This window comes from Anoplopoma fimbria, chromosome 9, assembly GCF_027596085.1.
Source record: "Anoplopoma fimbria isolate UVic2021 breed Golden Eagle Sablefish chromosome 9, Afim_UVic_2022, whole genome shotgun sequence".
NCBI classification, from domain to species: domain Eukaryota; kingdom Metazoa; phylum Chordata; class Actinopteri; order Perciformes; family Anoplopomatidae; genus Anoplopoma; species Anoplopoma fimbria.
The window spans coordinates 1,204,965-1,231,827 of NC_072457.1; the positions used below are offsets into that span (position 1 = coordinate 1,204,965).

General features: G+C 40.1%; 2 protein-coding genes across 5 annotated transcripts in view; both read left to right on the plus strand.

The window, feature by feature from the left end:
* The window catches only part of LOC129095381 (3-mercaptopyruvate sulfurtransferase-like), a 6,026-nt gene extending 281 nt beyond the window's left edge, over positions 1–5,745 (plus strand). The window contains exons 1-2 of the mRNA XM_054603803.1: positions 1–325; positions 4,691–5,745. The exon at positions 1–325 is cut by the window's left edge and continues 281 nt beyond it. Of these exons, the coding sequence (XP_054459778.1) occupies positions 1–325; positions 4,691–4,989 (624 nt within the window). The 3' untranslated portion in view covers positions 4,990–5,745. The remainder of the gene's footprint in view (positions 326–4,690) is intronic.
* A 760-nt stretch (positions 5,746–6,505) lies between these two features.
* On the plus strand, positions 6,506–26,293 carry LOC129095377 (uncharacterized). 4 transcript variants are annotated; one of them, XM_054603797.1, is made up of 11 exons: positions 6,506–6,589; positions 18,528–18,586; positions 20,880–21,092; positions 21,219–21,336; positions 21,425–21,527; positions 21,889–21,975; positions 22,063–22,196; positions 22,336–22,549; positions 23,345–23,438; positions 23,528–23,606; positions 24,211–26,293. In XM_054603797.1, exons 6-11 carry the CDS (start codon positions 21,951–21,953, stop codon positions 25,147–25,149), a joined length of 1,485 nt encoding a protein of 494 aa, XP_054459772.1. In that variant the 5' UTR covers positions 6,506–6,589; positions 18,528–18,586; positions 20,880–21,092; positions 21,219–21,336; positions 21,425–21,527; positions 21,889–21,950; the 3' UTR covers positions 25,150–26,293. The 4 variants fall into 4 exon arrangements, with proteins under 4 accessions (XP_054459772.1, XP_054459773.1, XP_054459771.1 ...); XM_054603798.1 differs by lacking the exon at positions 6,506–6,589 and adding an exon at positions 6,665–6,684; XM_054603796.1 differs by lacking the exon at positions 6,506–6,589 and adding an exon at positions 10,143–10,251.
* The last annotated feature ends 570 nt before the right edge of the window (positions 26,294–26,863 follow it).

Below are 26,863 nucleotides of genomic sequence, written 5' to 3' on the forward strand. Positions count from 1 at the left end.
ATCGAACGCAACACACACGTGGTGGTGTACGACGCCAGCGGGTTCGGTGCGTTCTCTGCGCCGCGCGTCTGGTGGATGTTCCGTGCGTTCGGGCACTGCGGGGTGTCCATGCTCGACGGAGGGTTCTCCAACTGGGAGCTGGAGGGTCGACAGGTGAGCGACAGGTGCGACAGACCGGCTCCGACCGAGTTCAGGGCCTCTCTGAAGCGCTCCTGGGTCAAGACCTACGAGGACGTCCTGGACAACCTGGACACCAAGGCGTTCCAGGTGGTGGACGCGAGGCCTGCGCGCAGGTTCAGGGGACTGGACCCCGAACCCAGAGACAGTGAGTAGACCCCGAACCCAGAGACAGTGAGTAGACCCCGAACCCAGAGACAGTGAGTAGACCCCCCAGAGACAGTGAGTAACCCAGAGACAGTGAGTAGACCCCGAACCCAGAGACAGTGAGTAGACCCCGAACCCAGAGACAGTGAGTAGACCCCGAACCCAGAGACAGTGAGTAGACCCCGAACCCAGAGACAGTGAGTAGACCCCGAACCCAGAGACAGTGAGTACCCAACCCAGAGACAGTGAGTAGTCCCCGAACCCAGAGACAGTGAGTAGACCCCGAACCCAGAGACAGTGAGTAGACCCCGAACCCAGAGACAGTGAGTAGACCCCGAACCCAGAGACAGTGAGTAGACCCCGAACCCAGAGACAGTGAGTAGACCCCGAACCCAGAGACAGTGAGTAGACCCCGAACCCAGAGACCCCGAGAGACAGTGAGTAGACCCCGAACCCAGAGACAGTGAGTAGACCCCGAACCCAGAGACAGTGAGTAGACCCCGAACCCAGAGACAGTGAGTAACCCAGAGACAGTGAGTAGACCCCGAACCCAGAGACAGTGAGTAGACCCCGAACCCAGAGACAGTGAGTAGACCCCGAACCCAGAGACAGTGAGTAGACCCCGAACCCAGAGACAGTGAGTAGACCCCGAACCCAGAGACAGTGAGTAGACCCCGAACCCAGAGACAGTGAGTAGACCCCGAACCCAGAGACAGTGAGTAGACCCCGAACCCAGAGACAGTGAGTAGACCCCGAACCCAGAGACAGTGAGTAGTCCTGCTCCCTTCAGCTGGAGCTGTAAACTATGGACACTGTGGTAGGGAATGATTCATTAATGTCACCTTCAGCCTCTGCTGCAGGCTACAAACTAAAGAATCCTCCTGAGTGTAATACCATAACATGAGCTGCAGGTTTATTATAGTAATATATGCATAAGTTAAATACCATAACATGACCTGTAGGTTTATTATAGTAATATATGCATAAGTTGGTTTATTATAGTAATATATGCATAAGTGTAATACCATAACATGACCTGCAGGTTTATTATAGTAATATATGCATAAGTTGGTTTATTATAGTAATATATGCATAAGTTGGTTTATTATAGTAATATATGCATAAGTTAAATACCATAACAGTGACCTGCAGGTTTATTATAGTAATATATGCATAAGTTGGTTTATATATAATATATGACCTGCAGGTTTATTATAGTAATATATGCATAAGTTAAATACCATAACATGACCTGCAGGTTTATTATAGTAATATATGCATAAGTTAAATACCATAACATGACCTGTAGGTTTATTATAGTAATATATGCATAAGTTAAATTATAACATGACCTAGTAATATATGCATAAGTTGGTTTATTATAAATATAAATATTATGCATAACCTGCAGGTTTATTATATAATATAACATAAGTTGGTTTATTATAGTAATATATGCATAAGTTAAATACCATAACATGACCTGCAGGTTTATTATAGTAATATATGCATAAGTTAAATACCATAACATGACCTGTATAAGTTGGTTTATTATAGTAATATATGCATAAGTTAAATACCATAACAGTGACCTGTAGGTTTATTATAGTAATATATGCATAAGTTAAATACCATAACATGACCTGTAGGTTTATTATAGTAATATATGCATAAGTGTAATACCATAACATGACCTGCAGGTTTTATTAGGATTATCTTTTTATTAGTCATTATTACTACTATTACTGCTTTTATTATCATTAGCATCCTGTTATATCCACTACTGACGTTTTTATTAGAAGTATTGTTTTTATTATTATTATTATTATTTCTGCTATACAGCTATTATTGAATTGTGCTGAAGTGAAACTAGGTTTATTTCTCTCATGAAACCACAACACTGGATTCTGTTGCCTGAGTTTAACTAAAGCAGCGTTATCCTCCCGAGAGCAGTGACTCCTTACTGACGCTGCTCTCTCGTTGATCGGATCGGGAGGAGTGACATGAGAGCAGATATGATGATCAATAAATAAAGGTTTCATGAACACTGCAGCAAGAATCCAGTCATAAGATGCTGAACTCAGCCGTCTGTGGAGCAGCTGAATGAGTTTGTACTTCAACTGATGGAGCTGGATAACCTGCAAATCACTTCAAATCAATATCATGATATTAATCAATATATACATTAAGAAACTGTGGCAAATGTATGCAAATATATCTATATATATATATATAAATGTCCCAATGTTCAAATACATGAGACAAAAACTCTGAATTTGTAAAAGAAAGAGTTCAGGAACTCATTTTGTTTTTGCTTTCATAAAAATGTATGAATGTTGTGCAAAATATGACGTATCTGCAGCCCTGATAAGTTGCTTTAGTTTACTTTTTAGAACATAAAATAAACACCAATGAATATATAAATATAGATTTTTCTTCTTATCAGTTTATGTACAATGTTTGTGTACAATGTACAATGTTTATGTACAATGTTTGAATCCGGGGTTTGCCTCCTGAATGGATGTCTAACTGTGGCTGCATTTACAGAACAGCCAATAGGAACGCTCTCTCTCTGCAACCCTGTCTCCTACAAAATGATTCCATTACAACTTAACTGACCTTTATATTTCATTTTGAGGGAAATGTATTCTCACTCGGATAACAGTCTTAGTGTTTAAGAGTTTAAAACAGGTGGTTAATGTTGTAAATTGGAACAAAACAAAAAATACTACAAAACTTCTTCTTTAGTTTTATTTAAAACACATCACAGTTTGGCTTAACATCTCTCTGAAAATGAAACAAAACAAAAACACAAACAAAACTTCTTGGTTCCTACTGGACACGACATGCAGTCTCCCGCGTGAAAGCACACATAATCCACGACAAAATACATTCTTCTCTCAAATTGTAATTCAAAATACGCTTTCCTTTTCTGGAAGCGTAACTTTAAGGAGACGCGGCTGCTCTCTGAAATGACCTGTGATTGGCCAAAGTCTCACTTTACCAAGAGGAGACAGTTTAGTTTCCTCTCAGACAACTTGAATTATAATCTGAAGAAAGGTCATAAAAGGTCACTGCTGTCCACTAGCAGGTGACAAATACAAGTTATATTGTACATAAACTGATAAGAAACAACAATAATAATATTCATTGATGTTTATTTTATATTCTAAGTATAGCAACAAATTAGGGCTGTATATATGTATATAATAATTTGCACAACATTTATACATTTTTATGTCAGCAAAAACAAAATGAGTTCCTGATAGTTTTTGTTTTACCCTAATCTGTAGATATTGTCCACTCTTAGATATGCAGATCTGTAGGCAGTGAAAGAACACCCAGACTACGTGCCTTATCTTCTCTCTCTCACACACACACACACACACACACACACACACACACACACACACACACACACACACACACACACACACACACACACACACACACACACACACACACACAGACACACACACACACACACACACACACAGATGTGCCTAATCACAGGTGAAACTCCACCACATGTGAACGTAGTCTCGACAGTGAACTTTGACCTCATTGTTTTCTAAGCCGTATATAAAGTTTAGGGAAGTGTGAGAGGAACTGGTCTTCCCCGTTTGGCCAAATAGAGTGAATGAAACTCACTTTGCACGGATTAAAATATGTCTGAGGCATTGAATAACTTTTAATAAGATATTTGCAAACTTAAAATATGATTTTTTTGTCTGTATTCTATGTTGGTAAAGTTTTGTCTTATTTTGTTAAATGCAGAAAGGATTTTGTTGAAAATATGCTCTTACTTTTCAAAGTAAAGCATTGGTATTGGTATTAAACGTTTTAATCAATTGTTTTCCCTACTCACTAAATGTACAGTATATTAATAATAACTTTATTTATACAGCACCTTTCAAAAACAAAGTTACAAAGGGCTTTACAACCAGAGGAGTCGCCCCCTGCTGGTCAGTAGAGAGAATGCAGCTACCCAGCCTCGATCCTCATCCATAACATCCTGCGCTCGTATTTTGGGATTGAATTTTCATTCTTGGAAGCCAGTTTGCAACACAAGCAAAGAAAACGAGGAAGTTCTGTTTTTTAGTTTTTATACAATGGAACTTTTGTAAAAACTTACTAATGGAACCTTCACGCCAGTTATGTCACTGTGTTGGGAAATGACGGCGCAGCGTGATGGACGGTTTTGAAGGGACTTCCACATTAAAGGTGGCGTATTTCCCCTTAATGCTGAATCACCACCTCAGTCCGAATGTCACAAACATTATGAGCTTCTGTAAAATGTGGTTGATTGTACAAGATGTTTCTCTTAAATCTTCCCACCACTCATCCTCCTCTCTCCGGTCGACAGACACTGAACCGGGTCACATCCCCGGCTCCATCAACGTGCCCTTCCACTCCTTCCTGTCGCCGTCGGGTCACTTCCTGCCCAGGGAGCAGCTCCAGGCTCTGTTCGTCCGGGCCGGCGTGGACCTCGAACGCCCCGTCTGTGTCCTTTGTGGCTCGGCCGTGACGGCGTGCACCGTGGCGCTGGCGGCCCACGAGTGCGGACACCCGGGGGTGTCGGTGTACGACGGCGGCTGGTCGGAGTGGTACACCCGCGCCGTGCCCGAGCACGTCATCTCCGAAGGACGAGGGAAACATTTGTGATTGGTTCAGGAGGCGGACGGGTTAAAGGCCGGATCGGACTGGTGGAGGAAGAGTTTGACTTTTTGGGGAATACATCCTGCTAATATTCTGCTTATTTGCTGACATGGCGAGAGTTAGATGAGAAGATTGATACCACTCTTGTACATGCTAAATATGAAGCGACAGCCAGCAGTCTGTTAGCTTAGCTTAGCTTAGCATAAAGACTGGAAATGGGAGAGCAGCTAACCTGGCTCGGTTCCGTTCGTTCTCCCCCATCTTGACTTGAAACTAGAGATTGAGACCATAAACTCATGTTTACAATGTTTACTGAGGGAATAAATCAAGAGAGAAGTAGAGTCATTTTCTCATAGACTTCTATACAACCAGAGGAGTCGCCCCCTGGTGGACAGGAGAGAGAACGCAGCTTTAACACATGAAGCATGTCACATCTTGTTTGCATAAAAAAACGAACGAAGAAAAGACAAGCCTTTATGCTAAGCTGAGCTAACCTCTTACTGGCTTTGCTTCATATTTAATGTACAGATATGAGAATGGTATCAAGATTCTCATTAGCAAAAAATGTATTTTCCCCAAAAAGTGAAAGGATTCCTTTGACATAAAAACCAATGGCTGATAGAAACAAACATCACTGAGGGACTTTTTACATTCCGAACGAGACGACTTGACCAAATACCTAAGAATATGTTTTAAAACTGGAAAAGGTTTGTTTACAGCTGTGATGCTCACGTTGGAATAAAACAGAGCTGCACTTTGAATCACAATGAGTCGGTTTAGTTGTTGAAAGCTCATGTATATATATATATATATATATATATATATATATATATATATATATATATATATATATATACCCGTCTTTATGTCTTTAAGATGAAGACAGAAGGGACACAAAACTGACCTGAAAGCAGAGTTTAGTTTGGCCGGCTGGTATAGAAGCTCACTTTGAGTTTGATTGTTGGACACACACACACACACACACACACACACACACACACACACACACACACACACACACACACACACACACACACACACACACGCACACACACACACACACACACACACACACACACACACACACACACTGCATGAAGAAGGGGAGGAAAAATACGTCCAATAAAGGCAAAAAAAATAGAATTACAGAACTAGATTCTTATCTTTTTGATTCCCAAATTGTCAGACAGTAATAACAATACAATAAAAAAATGTTTTATACTACTACTAACTCTAAATATTCTTATACATTTTTTATAATTTATTTGCAGTGTCACCAGTAAATATCTAGAGTAATAGAGTCTCGCTTTACATTAAAACTATGAACTTGGCTCCTAAGTGCGTTTGGATGAATTCCATTCCTCTCTAATTCAAAGGTCAATGACTTTACCCTCTTAATAATAAAGAGAACATGGCTTAACCTGAAAAGGGAAGTGAAGCTTTTGTAAAATTCCGGTTTGAACAAGTCAATTGTCAAGTCATCTCTCCAAGTAATACATTTCTAAACATTCTCTCTTTGAGACGGATGTTGAACGACACTAAAGGAGTAAACCGGGTTCTTGTTCTTGTTCCAGCCGGAGGGAGTAACCGCCTCGAGCCAAAACCGGTGAGTGTGTTCATGTGATAAAGACCTTGTTTCTCTTATCATGAGCTCTGCTGGCACCGACTGAACGGGAGGAAATACCCTTCTTCATTTAAGGGGTTTGTTACCTGATTGTTTCAATATTAATATTATTTTCTTTAGACATTTAGTCCACTAATGTGTGTACTTTTATTTAGACAATATATGAAGGAACAAAGTCATTCAAGGGGACAAAAAGTATTCAACTTATAGATTTCATCATTATTATCCCCAGTTGATTGATTAAATTAAGACATTATTTTTTGTATTACAAGTTGTCTTAAATGTTATGATTCACTATACAAATTAGGCATTATCTAATGGTAACTTTTGGTGAATTTAGGAGAAATCTACAGACAAATAAAATCCTAACTCATGGTGGTAAATTCAAAGTTTCCACTTGATGGCGGCAAAACATCTGACTCAGTTTGAACTCTGATGACAAAAACTTGCGTGAGCATTTAAAGTTTTCTGTTTTTTTGGTCCATCTTATGAAACGTGACAGCTATTCGTGCTCTGTTCGTAATTGTCACACTTCATTTCTCTGCTGACTATGATTTACAAATAGTTTTCTGAGGTCAAACCAACACTGATGTGAAAATGAATCATTTTTAATATTTATGATTCATCATTTTTAAGAGTCACTGCACACAAATATAGATGTAAGAACAGCTGATTGGTTAAGTTTCATTTGTCAACGTTACGGATGTGTTAGAAACTCACAACACACAGAAGCTGTTTCCAGGGGACACTAAAAAGTGATGCACACGGCTCAGACACCTGTTATCTGAAAGTCCTCTTTGTTTATGAAGGTTCCTCACTGAGTGAAATGACCTGAAGTGTCTTAGTGGCCTCCATGATGAGAGCTGTTTAAACCCTCTAAATGTTAGGAAAGGTGCTTCAATGCTTCCTTTTCTTAGCTCCTTTAGCAAAGGAAACACTGGACCTTCCTTTACCAAAGGAAAGGAGATGATGATGTCCCCCAATTCATTTAAAATGGAGCACCATGAAAACAATCGATGTGCCAATCTTGCAGATATTTAACAATTATTTTCCTTCAGTCATAATCTAATGGGATTCATGTTGATAAATATGAGTTGACAGTGAAAACCATTTCATTTTATATGTATTTATTTACTTCAAACATGTAACAAATGAGTTAAAAACAAAACAAGAACAACAAATTCTCATAAACAACATTAATTAAAAAATATTACACGTCTGAGAAAGTAGTAGGGAGAAATACACACATAAACCTCTATAATCAAAACAATCAACTCATTATTAATCATATAAACCCCTATATTTCTTTTTAATTTCAATCCCATCCTTGTTGTCCACATTTAAGATGATACTTTATTTCACAACAAGGTCATTTTCATTGTTACAGCAGCAAAGGGGTTAGTGCAATAACTACAAGCATGAGTTAAAAAGGATGAGAAAGTTCTATCAATCAATAATTAAACAGTAAAAAGCATTATGCCCAAAGGAAATACGGATATTGAACAGTTTAATTAATATTGCATGTGAATGAATTGAGGTTTTGGTTGTGTAAATTTCTGAAGTAGTGACAGCAGGAAGTGAGGTTCTGTGCTATCTCTCTTTCACAAACCGCCAGTGAAGCAGCAGCCCGTCACTGAAGGAGCTCTTACATAGACATGATTATGTAACATGAATTATCACAATATCAGAAATGACGTTGCAAAGTGTAAGATAAGTTTACGACACATCACCACGCCAGACTCATGTCAGTCACATCAGCCGTGCATCATATTTACGTAGTTTAGTGAAGGTGGAGTCGGATCCTCTGACAACCACAGCTGTCTTTTCCTAAATCCTCATCAACTCTCCTTCACATCTTTCCTTGACCTTGTGACGTTTTCAAACCAGGTCAGGTAAACGTGGTTAGGAAAGGACGTAAGGAGGGAACTTTTAGGACTTTTAGACAAGACATGTTGTGGGGTTTTATTCTATATTTTTTACTCCCCGATTTGAACGTCTTCCAGGCTCTTTCCTGACGAGATGAGAGGTTATTGTCAAATTAAACTATTTACAGCTTCAATAACAAAATGTAAAGAAATGGTTTATGAATAAACCAGCTGTGTAATAAGGCCTCTACTTTCAAGTGTTCTATCTTTAAACCTTAATGTTTTAGTGTTCATTTAATTCATCAGGCTGAACTCAAATGTGACGTCGTCGTGAAGTCACCCATTGGTTTGTGGACTGATGTTATGAAGCCTCAAGTTTGGTGATTTGGCCGCGGCCATCTTGGATTACGACCGTCACCATGTTGTTTTTTGCGCATCCGATAAATATGGTCTGTTTGACTGTAAATGGAGCATCATTTACTAAATGAACATCATTTTATTTATAGAGCGCTTTTCAGAGTACTCAAAGACGCTTTACAGACATTTAAAATGATCATTAAGAGCTACACACTAAAAACTTAAAACTTAAAACACATAGCATTAGTCAGACATTAAAAGCAGTTTTGAAGAGGTGAGTTTTGATTTCTGATTTGAACATTGAAAGATCATTGCAGTCTCAGATATGTTTGGGGAGAGAGTTCCAGAGGGAGGGGGCAGCTGTGGAGAAGGCTCTTTCGCCCCATGTCCGGTGCTTTTGAATGATCATGTCCGAATTATCAGTTTCAGGAAGTTGCTTTGCATCCATGATTCATTGTCAGTGAGGCAGTTGGTCAGAGTGGAGTGAGGAGCAGTGGTGATGGCTTTAGTGGAGATGTAGAGCTGGACGTCATCGGCGTAGCAGTGGAAGTGGAGACCGTGTTGACGTGTGATATTTCCAAGAGGGAGCAGGTAGAGGATGAATAAAAGAGGACCAAGCACCGAACCCTGGGGGACGCCTTGGGACAGAGGAGAGCTGGAGGAGGTGCAGTTGTTGATACTGATGCACTGTTGTCTGTTTATGAGATATGATTTAAGCCAGGAGAGAGCCGTACCAGTGATGTTGAGGGAGGAGTTGAGGCGGGAGAGAAGAATGCTGTGGTTGATGGTGTTGAAAGCTCCAGTGAGGTCGAGGAGAATATCAATATCAGTTACTGCGTACGCTTTATTTAGAATATTTTCATTGTCATCTATTCAATCTTCGAAGACTCCATTAACAAAAACAGTAATTTAACCTCAAAGAACTGTTCAACCGGTTAGTTTGTTTGTGTTTTTATACTTTGGTGAATCCAAACTAACCCTTTAAAACACAAAAGTCATCAGCTTCAGTTCCCCATCAGATATGTCTGCCCTTTAAGGACCCTTTAGTCCGGGAAGCACACACTACTGCTACTTCTCACATATGATGAGTATCTATTTTGCCTGAAACTGAACTGCTAAACTTAAAACGAGAACAGAGAGCCGGTCCTTAAAGGGTTTCCACCCTGTTCTTTAACACTCTTCTTGAAACATGGCTGCTCACCATGATACTACCGTCAGGGAAACCACACCAACCGCAGCACAAAATGTGCTTTTTTTTTTTTTTTTTTCTTTGCTCAGAAACCTTTCCTATGCGTCACATTTACAGTCTTGATAGCGATCTGGCTTCTGAAGGGGAAAAAAGAGTATTTTATCTCATCTGAATGAGTCTACAGACATGGTGACTAATCGATCAGCAGCTCTTCACAGACAGACACAGAGCAGGTAGGTTCTGCTGTACTTTATCTTTGCTCATGAGTGATTTTCTTATTTTGATATATATCAACTTTATCTTTCGGGGTATTGAATGAATGAGTCGGTCACGAGAATTGAAGCTGGTTATGATGATGGGGAGGGTGATAAAGGGAAGTTTTGTGTTCAGTGTTTTTGATGATAGATTAAAAGGTGCTTTTGGTGTGTTGGATGGTTATAATGATGATAGAAAAGGCCTGTTCGGTAGCAGTTTTGTATATTTGTACTAAAGGTCCACTCGCTTCAAGTTTCAAATAGCCTCTCATGTTCTCACATTAAAATACGACAATGACAGCATTATATTCTGGTAATTGGACAGGAAATAGGAGTCTAAGGTTGAAAGTGTGTCACCGTGGAAACAAACCTCTTTTAGACAAATCTTAAAAAAGAGTGTGAACTCTTTCAAACTAAGAGTTTATTTTAACTTTGTTTTGAAAATACTCACCGATGAAGTCATTTTTCTTCACATCTGTTTCCCAGTAAGATAAGAGAGATAAGATATTATTATTCATTAGTCCCACAGCGGCACTTAATATGTATGCAAATATAAATATAAAATAAATGTGATGTATTAGAGCAGCAAAGAGGATTTTGTGCAACAACACTCATTAAAACAACAGAACAAGTATCAGAAATAAGTTATCAAACACTAAAGGGTTGATTAATAATAAACCATAAAACCAACAAAAGAAGCAGAAGATGGTAAACAGGAGAGAGAAAGACAGGTAGACTACGTGGGGGTTTGATATAGTGGGAATGTGAGAGAAGGTGAGAGATGGGGGAGGAAGTGAAAGACGGAGGTAAAAGGAAACAGTGTGGGGGTGTGAGGAGAGAGAGAGAGAGAGAGAGAGAGAGAGAGAGAGAGAGAGAGACCCAGATAACTCTTAATGTGGTGTTTAAGAGGCCGTATCAGTAGCACCTAGCATACTCTGAGGCTAGTATGCTAATGCTCTCAATGCTAATGCTAATATTGCTGATGTTACCAAACAAAGAATGTGGACAAATTGTAATGTTGACCTGATGCTGGAGCTTGAGGAAAAGTCGGTATCATGAATATTTCATTTCTGTCAACCTATACAGAAATGTCAAATATTTCTGCTCCAAATGTTGCAGCAATCTATCGAGTAAATGTTGGATAAATAATAATAATAATAATATTCTTCTGCTCAGTCTCTGCTGCTGCTTCAGGTTGAGCTGTTTACTCCCACATGTTTATGCTGTGGCTTATGTTCATTTCTTCCTCCATCTTTCTCACCACACTCCTCCACTCAAAACAGGTTTCAGTGAAATGTGTCTGCTGAGTTTCAGGTTTGAATGCTCATAAACCCTTTGATGATTAGCTGACAACTTCAAAGTATTGAGGTCCTGTGGTGTTGTTTAGTGCTCCAGGGACCACAGATGTATATTAGCTTTGACCTAGTAAGTAAGTAAGTAAGTAAGTAAGTAAGTAAGTAAGTAAGTAAGTAAGTGAGTAAGTAAGTAAGTAAGTAAGTAAGTAAGTAAGTAAGTAAGTAAGTGAGTAAGTAAGTAAGTAAGTGAGTAAGTTAAGTAAGTAAGTAAGTAAGTAAGTAAGTAAGTAAGTAAGTAAGTAAGTAAGTAAGTAAGTAAGTAAGTAAGTAAGTAAGTAGTAAGTTAATAAGTGAAAGTAAGTAAGTAATAAGTGAGTAAGTAATAAGTGAAGTAAGTAAGTGAGTAAGTAAGTAAGTAAGTAAGTAAGTAAGTAAGTAAGTAAGTAAGTAAGTAAGTGAGTAAGTAAGTAAGTAAGTAACTAAGTAAGTAAGTAAGTGTAAGTAAGTAAGTAAGTAAGTAAGTTAATAAGTGAGTAAGTAAGTAAGTAAGTAAGTAAGTAAGTAAGTAAGTGAAGTAATAAGTGAGTAAACTAAGTAAAGTAAGTAAGTAAGTAAGTAAGTAAGTAAGTAAGTAAGTGAAGTAAGTAAGTAAGTAAGTAAGTAAGTAAGTAAGTAAGTAAGTAAGTAAGTAGTAACTAAGTAAAGTAAGTGAGTAAGTAAGTAAGTAAGTAAGTAAGTAAGTTAATAAGTGAGTAAGTAAGTAAGTAAGTAAGTAAGTAAATAAGTGAGTAAGTAAGTGAGTAAGTAAGTAAGTTAATAAGTGAGTAAGTGAGTAAGTAAGTAAGTAAGTGAGTAAGTAAGTACGTAAGTAACTAAGTAAGTAAGTAAGTAAGTAAAGTAAGTAAGTAAGTAGTAAGTGAAGTAAGTAATAAGTAAGTAAGTAAGTAAGTAAGTGAAGTAAACTAAGTAGTAAGTAAGTAAGTAAGTAAGTAAGTAAGTAAGTAAGTAAGTAAGTAAGTAAGTAAGTAATGTAGTAAGGGGGCGGCTGTGGCTCAGTGGAGAGCAGGGTCCTCCTCCAATCGGCGGTTCGATCCCTGGCTCCGGCAGTCCATGTCGATGTGTCCTTGGACAAGACAATTAACCCCAAATTGCTCCTGCAGGCTGTTCTGCTGTGTATGAATGTGTGTGTATGAATGTGTATGAATGTTAGTTAGGCTCCTGATGTGCAGGTGGCACCTTGCATGGTGAGATCAAAATAAATGCATATATTTGGAGGTGACATAATTGGATTATTTGTATTTCCTCTCATCCGTTAATGCACTGGGATTGTCCTGGATAAGTAAATAAGGTTCAATAAAATAATAAAAAGAACAAGATTGACTGAATTAGCTTTTTCTTTTCTGCTAACAGCAGCTGTTAGAGGATGTATAAGGCCCAAAGAAGTCTTTGCACCAAGGAAAGAAAAAGTTTACTAGAGAACACGAAATGAAGAGTTTACTGGCTGGATAGTGCATGAGTTTGTTTTATTGTCTTACTAGAAACAACAGTAGCTTTCTGGGAAGAGAAAGGGGGGTTAGGAAGTGGTTGGTGTGAGGGTGCTTTTCTTTGTATTTTGCGGTTGTTTCCGTGCTTTTGAGAGGAAAGTGAGAGAACAGAGTACCTGTTAAAGGGGAAGTCCAAATGGTAGAAAAAGAAAGATTCAAACAGCACAAACACGGATCTCAGTTAGCGATGTTAGAAAGAGGTAAAGTGTCATGAAGACAAGAGGCTGATAAAGTGCAGACTTGTGAAGTGACGTTGAGTCATGTCTAATGAGCTGGTCACATTTAACTTATCACAGTTTATGAAGCAAAACTTCCCTCATATAGGTCAAGCTGCAAACAAAACACTGGATTCTACACTTCCCATAATGCCACTTGATAGGGGATTTTGTTACCAGGCTGCAACCTTCTGAACAGATAATCGAATATTGAAGTGTCTTAAAGCTGAATTCTCTCTCCTGTCCATCAGGACATCTGTCAATCAGCTCACACACTGATTGACAGGTCTGGGAGTTGTCCGTGTTTTCTTCTTACAGCTTTAACACTTCCACAGTGTGTTTTTGGTCACATAAAACTGTCTAATTCAGAGTTCAGTTGTACTTAGCTCCGCCCTCTGGTGTCACTTCTGGTTGCAAAAAGCCAAGATGGCCGAGTTCGACGCTTCAAAACAGCATTCTACAAACCAATTGGTGACGTCATGGTGACTACATCCACTTCTTAGTCTACGGTGTAAATAAGTAAAAGGTGCTGGATGGCAGATTTTTTAAAATTTGAACAGAGCCAGCCTTTATGCTAAGCTATGCTAAGCTAACCATCTGTAGCTTAATATTTAGCATCCACATACAAGAGTGGTATCAATCTTCTCATCCAACTCTTGCCAAGACAGCAAATAAGCAGAATATAAGCGGAACGGATTTCCCAAAATGTCAAACTTTTCCTTTAAAACACGCCAAAAAACTGTCGAAGAACGTCACCCGTCTGATCCGGTTCTAACCCGTCCAACAAATAATCTAGTTCCCTGAGATCACACACATGGAGCCGGTGAATAAATTGTAATCAGGCTCATAATTCAGTGAATCAGTGGATAACTTGGGCTACATTTGGTCATTCTGAATACCACATATATATTTTAATATAAACAAAATATGACAGTATATGTTGAACCATCTTCTTCAGTGTACATTTACTTGATTACTGTACTTAAGTACAATGTTTACTTTATACTTCTACCCATTTCAGGGGGAAATATTGTACTTTTTACTCCATAAAATGTATTTGACACTTAAAGAAAAACACATGTTCTGCCTATATGATATGATGGAGTTTATCATACTACTAATCTACTTAGTATTATACAAAGTATCTCAGCTTGGCACTACGTTGAAAAAACACTTAAATACTCTTACATGTATTCATAAAGGATAACAACTGAATACTCAATAACTTACTTTGAAAGGAACCATTCTGCTTAACGAGAACTTTACTTTTGTTGCGCTGATAATACTTTTGAATCCTACTCCTAATGGAGTACTTTTAGAATGTGGTATTTCTACTTCTACTGCAGTTTTCACAGACACATTTATTTAAAATAATGCCGTTGCTGCTGGGGGAAAATACAAGTTTCAGCTATCAGTCTAAACTGCAGAACTTCAAACGGTGCTCTGGTTTAACTCTGATTATAGTTCTTCTGATTGATACTCTCAGATCAGATAAAAAACTCTCACTGAAACTGTCGAGTGGATTTCGATTTGAATATACAAGTGGTTTTCACTCGATATATCTGGTTGTTTCATGTCTCCACTTCTACAGTTGTGTTATGTGGTTCCATCAGAACTAAATTAAGGTTGTTTAGATCAGTAAAATATAAAACCTGCTTTCAAAGGCCGAGTAGATCACAGCTGTCTTTGTTGTGTCTTTGGGTTTGGACTAGAAGACCAAGCTGAGGAGTCAGACAGGTTTCATGTGGGGGTGTTTCTGTTCAGGGCTGATGAGGGAAGTGGAGACAGGTGGGGAGAGAAAGTCAGGTGATCAGGACCAGAATGACCATCTAGTGGAGAGGACGTGACAATGAAATGTTATGTTTAGATATGCAAATGTGGCATCATCTTAATGCATTTCCAGAACATAAAGTTGAACATTGGATAAGAATTTGGGAATGTCAGATATCTCTTTGTATCAGAACATAAATCAGAAATTAAGTCATTAAAAAAATATATTTTCTGCATGTTTTAAGTAATAAATGTTGTATAAATCAGTTTATGAATGACATCTGAACAAACCCCTCTGTAGAAACCTTCAGAATATAGAGAGGAATGAAGCTGTAAAGTTTGGTGTATGTAAGAGCTACTGAAGTGGAGATTTATGGATCAGAGTCTGAGAAAAAACTCATTTAGAGAAAACGTCCTTTAAAGATATGTTTAGTTAAATTACATACATGTTGAAGACTCTACAGGTGAATAGGGTAAAAAAATAACTAATAGATATCAACATGAAACTTCACCAGTTGATTATTTACATGAATACCATCATTTTCTGTATTACAAGTTTTCTATAATGTTATGTTTGCATATGCTAATGAGGCATTAACTAAAGGTAACTTTTGGTTAATTTAGAATAAATCTACAGATGCAAAAAGATAAAAGTAGTGAATGAAACACCTGAATGTGTATTTTGGATGTTTTTGTGATTGCTGTTGGTTTAGTGGCCTGGATCTAATAACACCTCGGTGCACTGCGGCTTTAAGAGGAGCTGTTCAGCTTCCTTTTCTCACCTTTATGAACAAGTGAGAATATAACTTCCTGATTACTGGCACATTTGTTTAGTTTTTTTTCCTATAATGCATATAATTGGAAAGGTATACTTCAGCTTTGGGTCTAATTTAGTGATCATGATTGTTGAGGACATGATCTGCAATCAGTGCTGTTTTAAGAAAAGGAAGTGCCGTTAGCAGGAAGTAGAGTAATGGAACATCTGAGTTCTCAGAAAAAACACATCTGACCTTTAGTAAAACCTCATAAACAGGTGACCGGGCTGTCTGCAAGAACTTCCCCTGTGCACGGAAATTAAATCGAAAGAAAAAAAAGTTGCTTTGATAAAAAAGACATGTTCTGTATTTGTTATCATGCAGAGTTAGTTTTTGCATTTTGGGGCTGTGGGTGTTTGTGGGTCGGTTTGCAGTGGGCTGTTATATCGTTGTGGTACCTGGACCGTAGTCCGGCCTCCTGCTGTGAGCCGACTGACACCCACTGCTACTTCCATTATTATTATTAATCACATTACTATCAATATTTCATAATTATAATTCTACTGTAATAATTGCTGCTGTTATTATAAGTAGTCTTATTATATGAATCATTTATGTCATATACATTGAATGTGTTGTATCTCTGTTATGCTGCTCATTCTGGTCACATGACATCTATTGACTTCTGTCCATCCTGGAGAAGGATCCCTCCTCTGTCGTTCTCCCAGAGGTTTCTGAGTTTTTCCTGTGCCCCTGTGAGGGAAGGACAGAGGATGTGTTAGGGAGGAGTCTAAGGACAGAGGATGTGAGGGTGTAAGGACAGAGGAGGTGAGGGTGTAAGGACAGAGGATGTGAGGGAAGGACAGAGGATGTGAGGGTGTAAGGACAGAGGATGTGAGGGTGTAAGGACAGAGGAGGTGAGGGTGTAAGGACAGAGGAGGTGAGGGTGTAAGGACAGAGGACGTGAGGGTGTAAGGACAGAGGATGTGAGGGTGTAAGGACAGAGGACGTGAGGGTGTAAGGACAGAGGATGTGAGGGGAGGTGTAAGGACAGAGGATGTGAGGGTGTAAGGACAGAGGATGTGAGGGTGTAAGGACAGAGGAGGTGAGGGGTGAGGGTGTAAGGACAGAGGAGGTGAGGGTGTAAGGACAGAGGAGTGAGGGTGTAAGGACAGAGGATGTGAGGGTGTAAGGACAGAGGATGTGAGGGTGTAAGGACAGAGGAGGTGAGGGTGTAAGGACAGAGGATGTGAGGGTGTAAGGACAGAGGATGTGAGGGTGGACAGGGAGGTGAGGGTCTAAGGACAGAGGATGTGAGGGTGTAAGGACAGAGGATGTGAGGGTGTAAGGACAGAGGAGGAGGGTGGACAGAGGATGTGAGGGTGTAAGGACAGAGGATGTGAGGGTGTAAGGACAGAGGATGTGAGGGTGTAAGGACAGAGGATGTGAGGGTGTAAGGACAGAGGAGGTGAGGGTGTAAGGACAGAGGAGGTGAGGGTCTAAGGACAGAGGAGGACAGAGGATGTGAGGGTGTAAGGACAGAGGATGTGAGGGTGTAAGGACAGAGGAGGTGAGGGTGTAAGGACAGAGGAGGTGAGGGTGTAAGGACAGAGGATGTGAGGGTGTAAGGACAGAGGAGGTGAGGGTGTAAGGACAGAGGATGTGAGGGTGTAAGGACAGAGGAGGTGAGGGTGTAAGGACAGAGGAGGTGAGGGTGTAAGGACAGAGGATGTGAGGGTGGACAGAGGAGTGTAAGGACAGAGGAGGTGAGGGTCTAAGGACAGAGGATGTCTCATGTGTACAGATTTAAAGCCCTCTGAGGCAAATTTGTAATTTGTGATTCTGGGCTCTACAACATAAACTGAATTGAACTGAATTATAACCACAAACCACCAAAACACACACACACACACACACACACACACACACACACACACACACACACACACACACACACACACACACACACACACACACACACACACACACACACACACACACACACACACACACACACTGTCACACTCACACACACACCTATTGCCATCCTGTTTTTGACTAAATGTCAGGGTTTTTCAGATGTGAAAGAGAGAACCGTTCAGTATCCATCACATGTTTTGCCACAAAGGCCAAAAGAGAAGAATCACAGGTTAAGTGTGTTGTGTTCGTGTGTTTGCTCAGAGTAAATTCATAAAACAGACTTGGGGAAATAACAGTCTGCGGGGAAGTTAAGGAGAAGGAACCATTGACTTGTAGAGGGGGATAAAAACGGCAGCGTGGACACTGAAGTGGCCACAATCCAGCTGTTAGGATCCTGATGTTTTCCTTCTGAAATACCTCCATCAGCTTCTACAAAGTGGTGCACAACAAGCAGAATGTGTTCTCAAATATCAGCCGAAAGAACATTCTGTTAAGTGCTAACCACAGAAACTCTAAAGGTGATGATGACTTCAATATTCACACCTTCAAGCATAGGTGGATTCAAATCAAGAGCGAGAGAGAGAGAGAGAGAGAGAGAGAGAGAGCTCTGTCTGATATTGATCTGTGATTGTGTTTCTGAGTAGTGACCTTCAAAGAAAACGTTCTTTTATCTCTGGACGTTTGTCATTTCCTCAGAGATTATAAAAAAAAAAGAAGAAAAAAACCGCCCCTGATATTTGTATGTTTCCTTCTCAGGGCGACACATGGAGTGAAGGCAGCGCTCTGAAGCAGACCCTGAGCCGCTGCTCCAACAGGTAAGACGCTGGAAATCTGGCAGCTTCACCTCTTTGTGAAGCTTTTATTCGAGTCATGAGGCGGTGAAAGAGGATGTGAGACCCGAAAGTGCACAGTGGTTTCTATGAGACGTCGGTTTGATGCCTGTTTTGTCTTTTAAGAACACAGCGTTTTGCAGAGCTTTACTGTGGTTTATTAATGATTGATGTTTCAGCTGCTGAGACTGTTGTTGGTCCTCTTTTCTTTTCACATAACAGATCATTTCAAGTATACAAGTTTGTTTTTTGCTAATTAGACAATATAAGAAGGAGCACATTTAATCAAACTACAAAGATATAGATATCGATCCACTGGTTGGATGATTGATTGTATCGATGAAGAAGCGTGTTCACCAGATTTTTTTTCTGCAAACTGGACAATGTTCATTCTCTTTAAAGACACTTATGTGTAAGAATTTGACAACTCTGGCATCCTTTACTGATGCCATCACCCAAAAATGTTAATGCCATCATCAGAAGTAAGTGGAGCTAAATCATTTCAGCTCCGGGGGGTCGACGAATCTTTAAAGCTTTCATCCACATTTGACTTTTTTTATTCAGTAAATACAGAAAACTGCCAGAGGAGCTCCAGGTTCACTGTTCACTGCAGCTTTAGGCCATTCTAAGCTTTTGTGTTTTTGGAAAAATAAGCTGCTGGGGACCTTTTGTTGTGTCCCGATTAAACCTCTGTGTTTACATCAATGATGCTTTGTGCTTTTTTTATGTTAAAATGCGGACGGTGTTATCCGCCCAGAGACTTGTTTTTGATGCTGCTGTTTACATTTACCTCCTGATGGTAATGTAAAAAAATGCACAGCTGTTTTTGGTTTATCATGTTTGAAGCTACTTCATTCATTCATTAAAAATCAACTCTGCTCCGTCCGGCATTGTTACCCCGACATGTTGCCTTGCAGAGAGGTCAGGGGTCAAAATCTACTTTTAAGACTTATGTCAGTCATATGTCATATTGTGCTCACATTCTTCATTAAAGTAGTTTAGTCAGATCATCAGGGAGAACCAGAACAATCCTGTTATTAATCTGTGTCTTATACCTTCTGATGACTGCATTAACATTTCTGTTTGCATCGAGCTTTATGGGACCGAGGGGTACGGTACATTGCTTCCCCCGAGGCTTCCACAGTAATTAGACTTTTGCTTTAATTTATTTTCTGCTGGGAAGCATTATTAATTAGTAAATTATTATTATAAGTTTGTGTATGCAGTGTGTGTATGTTGATCATCTGAGAGAGGAACGTGAGTGAAGTTCCTCCCAATTTAGATAATCAGTTATTTTTTAAATCTCCTGTAGTCTGAGCCCGGTTTAAGACCAATGGTCAGTGAGATGTGGTCGAAAGCTTTCAAAGATAGTACGTGGACCTTGAGCTTTGTTTTTTTTGTGTGGCACAGACATATTTATCAAGCTCATACTAATTCTGAACTTCGTATTATACATTTTTTTCTTGTTACGGCAGCTGTTTTTCATTATGTCAATGTGCATTTTAAGCTTTTTCAGAGACACTCTTTCTACATGAAACTATGTATTTTTGATACTTTAGGCCTTTGGTGCCAAGATGTGACGTTGTAAAGAAACGTGAAGAAGAAAGATGTACAAAAATGTTGTCACTTAATATCTCAAGTGAAGAAAATAGTGTGAGGGAGTTTCTTGCTCTATATTGTCCACCGTAGGTTTTCTCCTACGCACCAGTCGACCCACCGGTGTGCAAAAGTTTGTTCTTTTTATGATACACAGACCCCCAAATTAAAAAATGCTTAATGAATAACTAAACACCCTCTGAAAACAGTGGTTTAACTTGTGTCATTGGGTGGAGCGGGATGTGGTCAGAGGTGAAAACAAAGCTGGTTTTAAAACAACTGAACACAGCGGCTTTAAGTGCTGTTCAGTACCCAGATTGAGGATTCATTCAATAAAGTAAAAGATAAAAGATACAAATAAAAAAGGCAAAGACTGTCTGCTGCTAATAACGATCTTTGACGATGAATTTCCTGTCAAAGTAGCACATCATCAGGTGTCTAATGTGAGCAGACACACCGAGGCAGGATCCGAAACGTTTCCATTTCTGTTTTTTCCATCACCTGTTGGAGTCACACCTGTTTCTTCCTGTATTTGTGGCCAGGGGAAGCTGTGTGTGTGTTTGAGTTTGAGTGTGTGTTTGAGTGTGTGTTTGAGTGTGCAGAATTAAACTTACAAATGCCACAAAATAAAGAAGCGTTGCAGCATTCAGTGTGTTTGTGTGTGTATCATCCCTCTGCACAGGATGAGAAGACGGAGGAAGCAGTGAATTGCAGCCTGAAGCAAGAGAAATCCATCAAAGCCTCGGCTTTGCAAAAACTAAACAATCCAACAACAAAAAAAGAAGAAGATTGAGGAGACCATAAATGGAGAGAAATAAGAAATCCCCTCTGCTGTTTCTTCCTCTGGCTCTGCTCTGCGTCTGCGCTGTCGGAGAAGAGAATTGTCTCGATGACAGTCAGTGTTTTGTTTTTATATTTTGATAACTTGATGCGTATTTTGATATTAGATCTTTCGTTACACAAGACTCAAGTGAAGCAAAAAAAATTAATATTTTTTCCTTTTCTTTCATCTCTCCGTTAGGCCGCACAGATCTCACCTGCTACACCGACTACAATCGTTTCATCTCTTGTGTGTGGAACAGCACGTCTGCGTCCACTGATCCAGACAACGTGTGCACAATAGACGGCAAACTAATTAGGTACAGACTGAAACTCAAACACACAGTATCCAGAAAAACTGTAATGAGAGCAGCAGAATGAAAAGAAACATGCTTTCCCTCCCCTCAGTAGTAGAAGAGTGAAAAGGGAAAGCTCCTGCAAGCTGGAGTCGGTCAACGCCTCCAGACCGACGCTGAAGAACTGCTCCATGGACTTCAAAAGAGAAGGCAACGTGAGTTGGTGGAAATATTTACTTAGTTTTTTGCACTTTTTAAAATGTTTTTTAATATTTAAGCTAAGCTCACCAAATGTTTGTTGTAGCTAGCGTAGAGAGATACGAGTTGTTTCAATCTATGGTCAAGAAAAAAGTTCCCCTCATTTACTCTTTTCTGACAAACACTGATGAAGCATTTATTTCTACAATTAAGACTATTGGAGCTTTTAATCCGACCGTCCTATGAGTTGCCCAGCAGATCATCACCTTTATGACCAACCAAAAACACCACGACGGCCAAAGCCCCTACACTCATTTAGAGCTCATTTGGTGTTGTATTGTCTCATGAATGATTAAGGTATTATTCTTTTCTTCTCAGTTTCAGACCATCCAAATATATTCCATTACTCTGACATGTAACTCTGTGATTCAAACTCAAAAATGTCATACAAGCCAGCTTGTCACAGTGAGTACAATAAACAACATACACCGCATCATGTGACTTTCCTTGTGAGCTGCTCATGCTGACCTAAAACAAACTGTGCCCCTGCAGTAAAGCTGTATCCTCCGCCACAACCGGTCGTCAACTTAACTACCATCTCCTGGATCCCCCAAGCTACCGAGCATTCAAGATTAAGACTGTACGCCTGCCAACTGCAGTGGAAAGCCAAGGATCAGTCGTGGACGGTGTGTGTTTGTTTTTTCTCTCAGAGATGTGTAGAGGCGTTGAAGCCATTCAGCATTAAACGATTTGCACAAATGATCCATGCATGAACAGAAAATAGAAATCTGCCTATTGATCACCCGCACGTTTCCTCCTCGTCAGGATCCCTCTGTGCAGAGAGACAACATTAAAGATGTACAATGTAACTGGACCGGCTCCGTGGACCTGGACACGGATCAGTTGATGCAAGGCGAGAGGTACGAGGCTCGCCTCCGAGTGAAGGCCGCTGATGCGAATACCAGGTCGACCTGGAGCGACTGGGGCCCCACTGCATCATGGGTGTCCCACACAGGAAGAACAAAACAACAGCCGTCAGGTAAAAGCTCCCAAATATAATTTTATGCGGTTTAGTTTAACAGTGTGAATAAAACTTGTCAGGAATGTCGCGTCCTCTGAAGCTTCTGGAGTTCATTTACCTTTCAGTGCTGTTGAGCATTCAAAGGTTTGTTTCATGGCTTGAACTCCTGGAAAAAAGAAAATCACATATCACATGGGAAGTGTTTTATGTTGGGAAATGTTTTGTGTTAATTAAACAGGTGTACTCTATTATAAAAATCTAACTTAAATCACCAGTCAGGTAGCGAAGTTCAGCTCGCATCAATAATTATTTTTCTGTGCGGCTGGGAGGCGTGTTCATGTGTTTCAGGAAGATATAAGTTATGTTTAGCATATGATCATGGATGGATTACTGTACAGGTCTACTGGGCACAGGTACTTCTTGGCCTTTACTTACAAAATGTCAGTCAAAGAGACACCGGAAGAGACTCCAAATGACCACAGAGAGACTCCAAATGACTACAAAGAGATGCGTAGAGACCACAAAGAGACCACAAAGAGATGCAAAATTACTTCAGGGAGATGCAAAATGACGACAAAGAGATGCAAAATGCCTGACATGTCAAAGGTCACAGGACTGCTCACTGATTGGCTGCCACTAAAAGGCAGTCTTTTCAAACGCAACACTTCTTTAGAAATCTCTTTACCTGCACCACATTACACCCTCTAGAAAATGTCTTAAAATGTCATTGTGTAGAAGAATAATTACAGGAAACAACCCAGATCTGTTTTTTACAGTGTAATAAATACTGTTATTATTTCCTGTGTTCGTCAGATCTTAACGTGGGTGTTTTGAGCATGGTCGCCACTGCAGCAGCGTTCGCCGTGTTTCTGGTCGTCATACGCTTAAAGACCGACAAAACCACCTGGTAAGCACACAAACATTATGATTTTCCATGTGTAAGAACAGTATCATTTTCTTTCTCATGTTTTAAGATGACGTCATTCTGTTTCGTAGGGTTTACATTGTGAAGAGAATCAGAGGTCCGCCTCTTCCCAACCCGGGGAAATCCTTCCTGCAGGATATAAATGTCCAGGTGAGCTCATGATTCATAATTAAATCTGGGTTTTTTTGTGTTTGCAAACTTAGACGTTAATTTGCGTGACACATTAAAGCTGCATAAGTTGATGTGTTTTTATCAAGATGAAAACAACGCTGAAGTATATTTATGGTGAAGCAGAGCGAGAGGTCATCATCAGCATTAATAAGGAGTCGTGTCTCGGCCATTAGACTCATATTCGTCTATTTTCACTCTTCTATTCACAGCTTTGTTTAAAAGTTTGTCTTTTGCTGATAGATGTTCACATTTCTTGTTTCTTTAAGTTTTTTTGCCCAGACATCTGCCCTTTGCAGCTGGAAACAAGGTTGGAAATAACAGTGAGACTCAAATAACCAATCATAATATAAACATAGTCATTAATGCAGATTTAAAGAAATGAACACATATAATGGAAAAAGGCGGAGCTCAACATGACACAAAACCAGAAGGATGTACAGCTCATGTAGAAACCAGACGGAGAAGAATGAGTCATGTGACCTTTAGATCTGAAAGGTTAAAACTGGGTCGTTGTAGCAGAAGAGAATAGAAACAAAACCACTTCCAACATTCCTCTCTTTTTAAACCCATTTTCCTCCCACAGAACTGGTTGAGCCCTCCCTTCACCAGCGAGTCCTTTCACTCCCTCCTCAAACCCGTGGAAATCGTCTCCGTGGAGGTCACCTCAGCCGTGGACGCCGTGACGCCGTGCGGCCTGGAGGCGGCGCTGCTCGAGAAGATGAGAAGCGAGAGGGTCCACGAGTCCACCAGCTCCAACTTCTCCAACCCCAGTTACTCCCAGCTGGGTCCTCCTCCTTCTCCTCCGCCCGTCTCCTCGCTCACCGCGGGGAATCTGGCGCCCATCGCCGCCGATACACCCTACGGGCCCGTCGGTGGTCAAACCGTCAAAGAGGAACAGGAAGTGAGAGGGAAAGAAGTGGACATCCGCCTGCTGCTCTCCGAAGGCGGCAACGGCAGTGAGTCCATGCCGGTGGTGTCGGACTACGAGAAGGTTGAGAAGATCCAGGTGGAGCGCGTCAGGCTCCAGAGTCTGGATTCAGGCGTGTGCAGCGGCGAGGAGGTCAGTCAAGAGAGCCTGGAGGCGGATAGTATCAATGTGTCGGAGAGCGAGGAGGAGAGCGAGGAAGGGAACGCCAAAGTAGTCGATTTTCAGAAGTTGTTCGAAGGCGGTGGAGGCTCCATCCAGGTCTGTTCCGGGTACGAGAAAGTCGAGACGTTGCAGGCCGACGGCCCCGAGCTCCTCAGCGTGGATTCAGGCGATAGCGGCGTTGGCGAGGAGCAGCTGAGTCAGGAGGACGACGATAAGACCTCTGAATCCACCGGCCTCCTGCTCCCTCCTCCTACTCCTCCTCCTACTCCCCCTTGCAGCTCCTCACCATGCTTCCCGCAGCTTTTCACACCAAAGCTGTTGGACTTCGCCGGGTCGGGGTTGAGTCCGGCTCTGCCAAGTGATTTCCTGGAGAAGATGGCTCTGATGTCCAGCAGCCGGTCAGTTGAACCCTCTGGTGACGGATACTTGTGAACAGAGTGAAGGACGGACAGTCGATGTCATGCAACTCATTTGTTCTCAACACATTTATTTAATGCTCATCGTTCAACCTTCATGTTTTTAATTATGTATTGGTTGTTTTTTATTACTTTTAAATACTTCTCACTCAGTGTGACAGAAGAATGATGTGGACATGATATGTGCTCCGAAATAAACTTTTTGTTTTCATCCCATCAGAGGGGTCAGAGGTCAGCGCTCAGTGTCACTACTGACTCTAAAATTAAGAGGATTGTATCTGATGTTTAAAGCTACTGGACCTAAATGTTATTCATCTTTTAACACATTTCACAATTTGGTGTTTTTGTGATTTTAAGAGAAGAAACTCACAAATTTAGGAGAAGAATCTCACAAATTTAAGAAAATAATCACACAAAATTTAGGAGAATAAACTCACAAATTTAGGAGAATAAACTCACAAATTTAGGAGAAGAAATTCACAGATTTAAGAGAAGAGACTCACACATTTATAAGAAATAAAGAGATTTATGTACAAAATGTACAAAAAAACACAAGTTTTGCTTCACACTACGTTAGGAGCAAAGAAATTCAGGTTTTGTACAATCAGCGTTTTTTTGTGTTTAACTCAGGAGTCTTTGGCGTGATGACGTCGATCCAACCTCGTACTGTAAAGAGAATAAAATTGCTGACTTATTGATCTCAGGGAGTGAAATTTTTATTTGTTAATTTATTTTATTTTTTGCATCATGACTGGCTCATGATGCATTTTAATACTGTAAAGTATCTCAGCACCCTGTAAAGATGAATGCATTTCCTTATTATGGCAGCTATATTAAAAATACTGACTTTTGAAGTGAACAAGTTGTTGACTTTCTTTGAAATTTTTCGTAGTAATTTGCCTCTGCACTATACTTTTGCTCTGGTTTATGCTTTTAGATGCTTGTTTAAGAAAGGAGATGCACTTATGACTTCTGGTGACTAGTAGTTCTCTTGAATACCTATGTTGAATACACTTCCTGTAAGTCGCTTTGGATAAAAGCGTCTGCTAAATGACTGTAATGTAATGTAATGAAATCTATGTCTGGACTCTTCTAACCATGTTCTTTTCTTAAAAACATATTTTATGGTTTTGTTATTAATTATGAAAATACATCATCAAAGCAACAAGTTCCTAGTGTTTGGGGGCATTTTTTTAACTCATTGTTGAGTTGTTGATTGTTCTTTATTTATAAATGTTGGCCTGATCCCAACAATAACCCAACAAAACATTCTGAATTTGACCTTTAACAGAGAGTTTATGCGCTCACATCTTCAGAAAGAATAAATCAGTGATAAATATGAAATCTTTTAATCCTTTAACTCTTAAATCTAAACCTCAGGCGCTCTCTCTTTGAGCAGCGACCTCACTTCACTGCTCAGTGGGATGTCTTGTTTGCATGGAAAGTGAAATGAACTCTGATATGAAGACGTAAATAGCCTCATTCCCACGTGTGCAGGAGGGGTTTGGCTGTGAGCATCGCTGTTGCTAGGCGACGGTTAGTGACATCAGCGTACCTGTACTCACCTGGTGCACCGCTGCTCCTTTGAGATGAGAACGAGCTCAACAACATGCAGGATTGGTTGTAAACAGCAGTCTGTGGAGGTAGTTTGGTTTTATTCCACTGAAACTCAACAAGCTTTGGGAAATATTGATTTTTCCTTTTTTTGTTTTTACCTTTGGACCTACAAA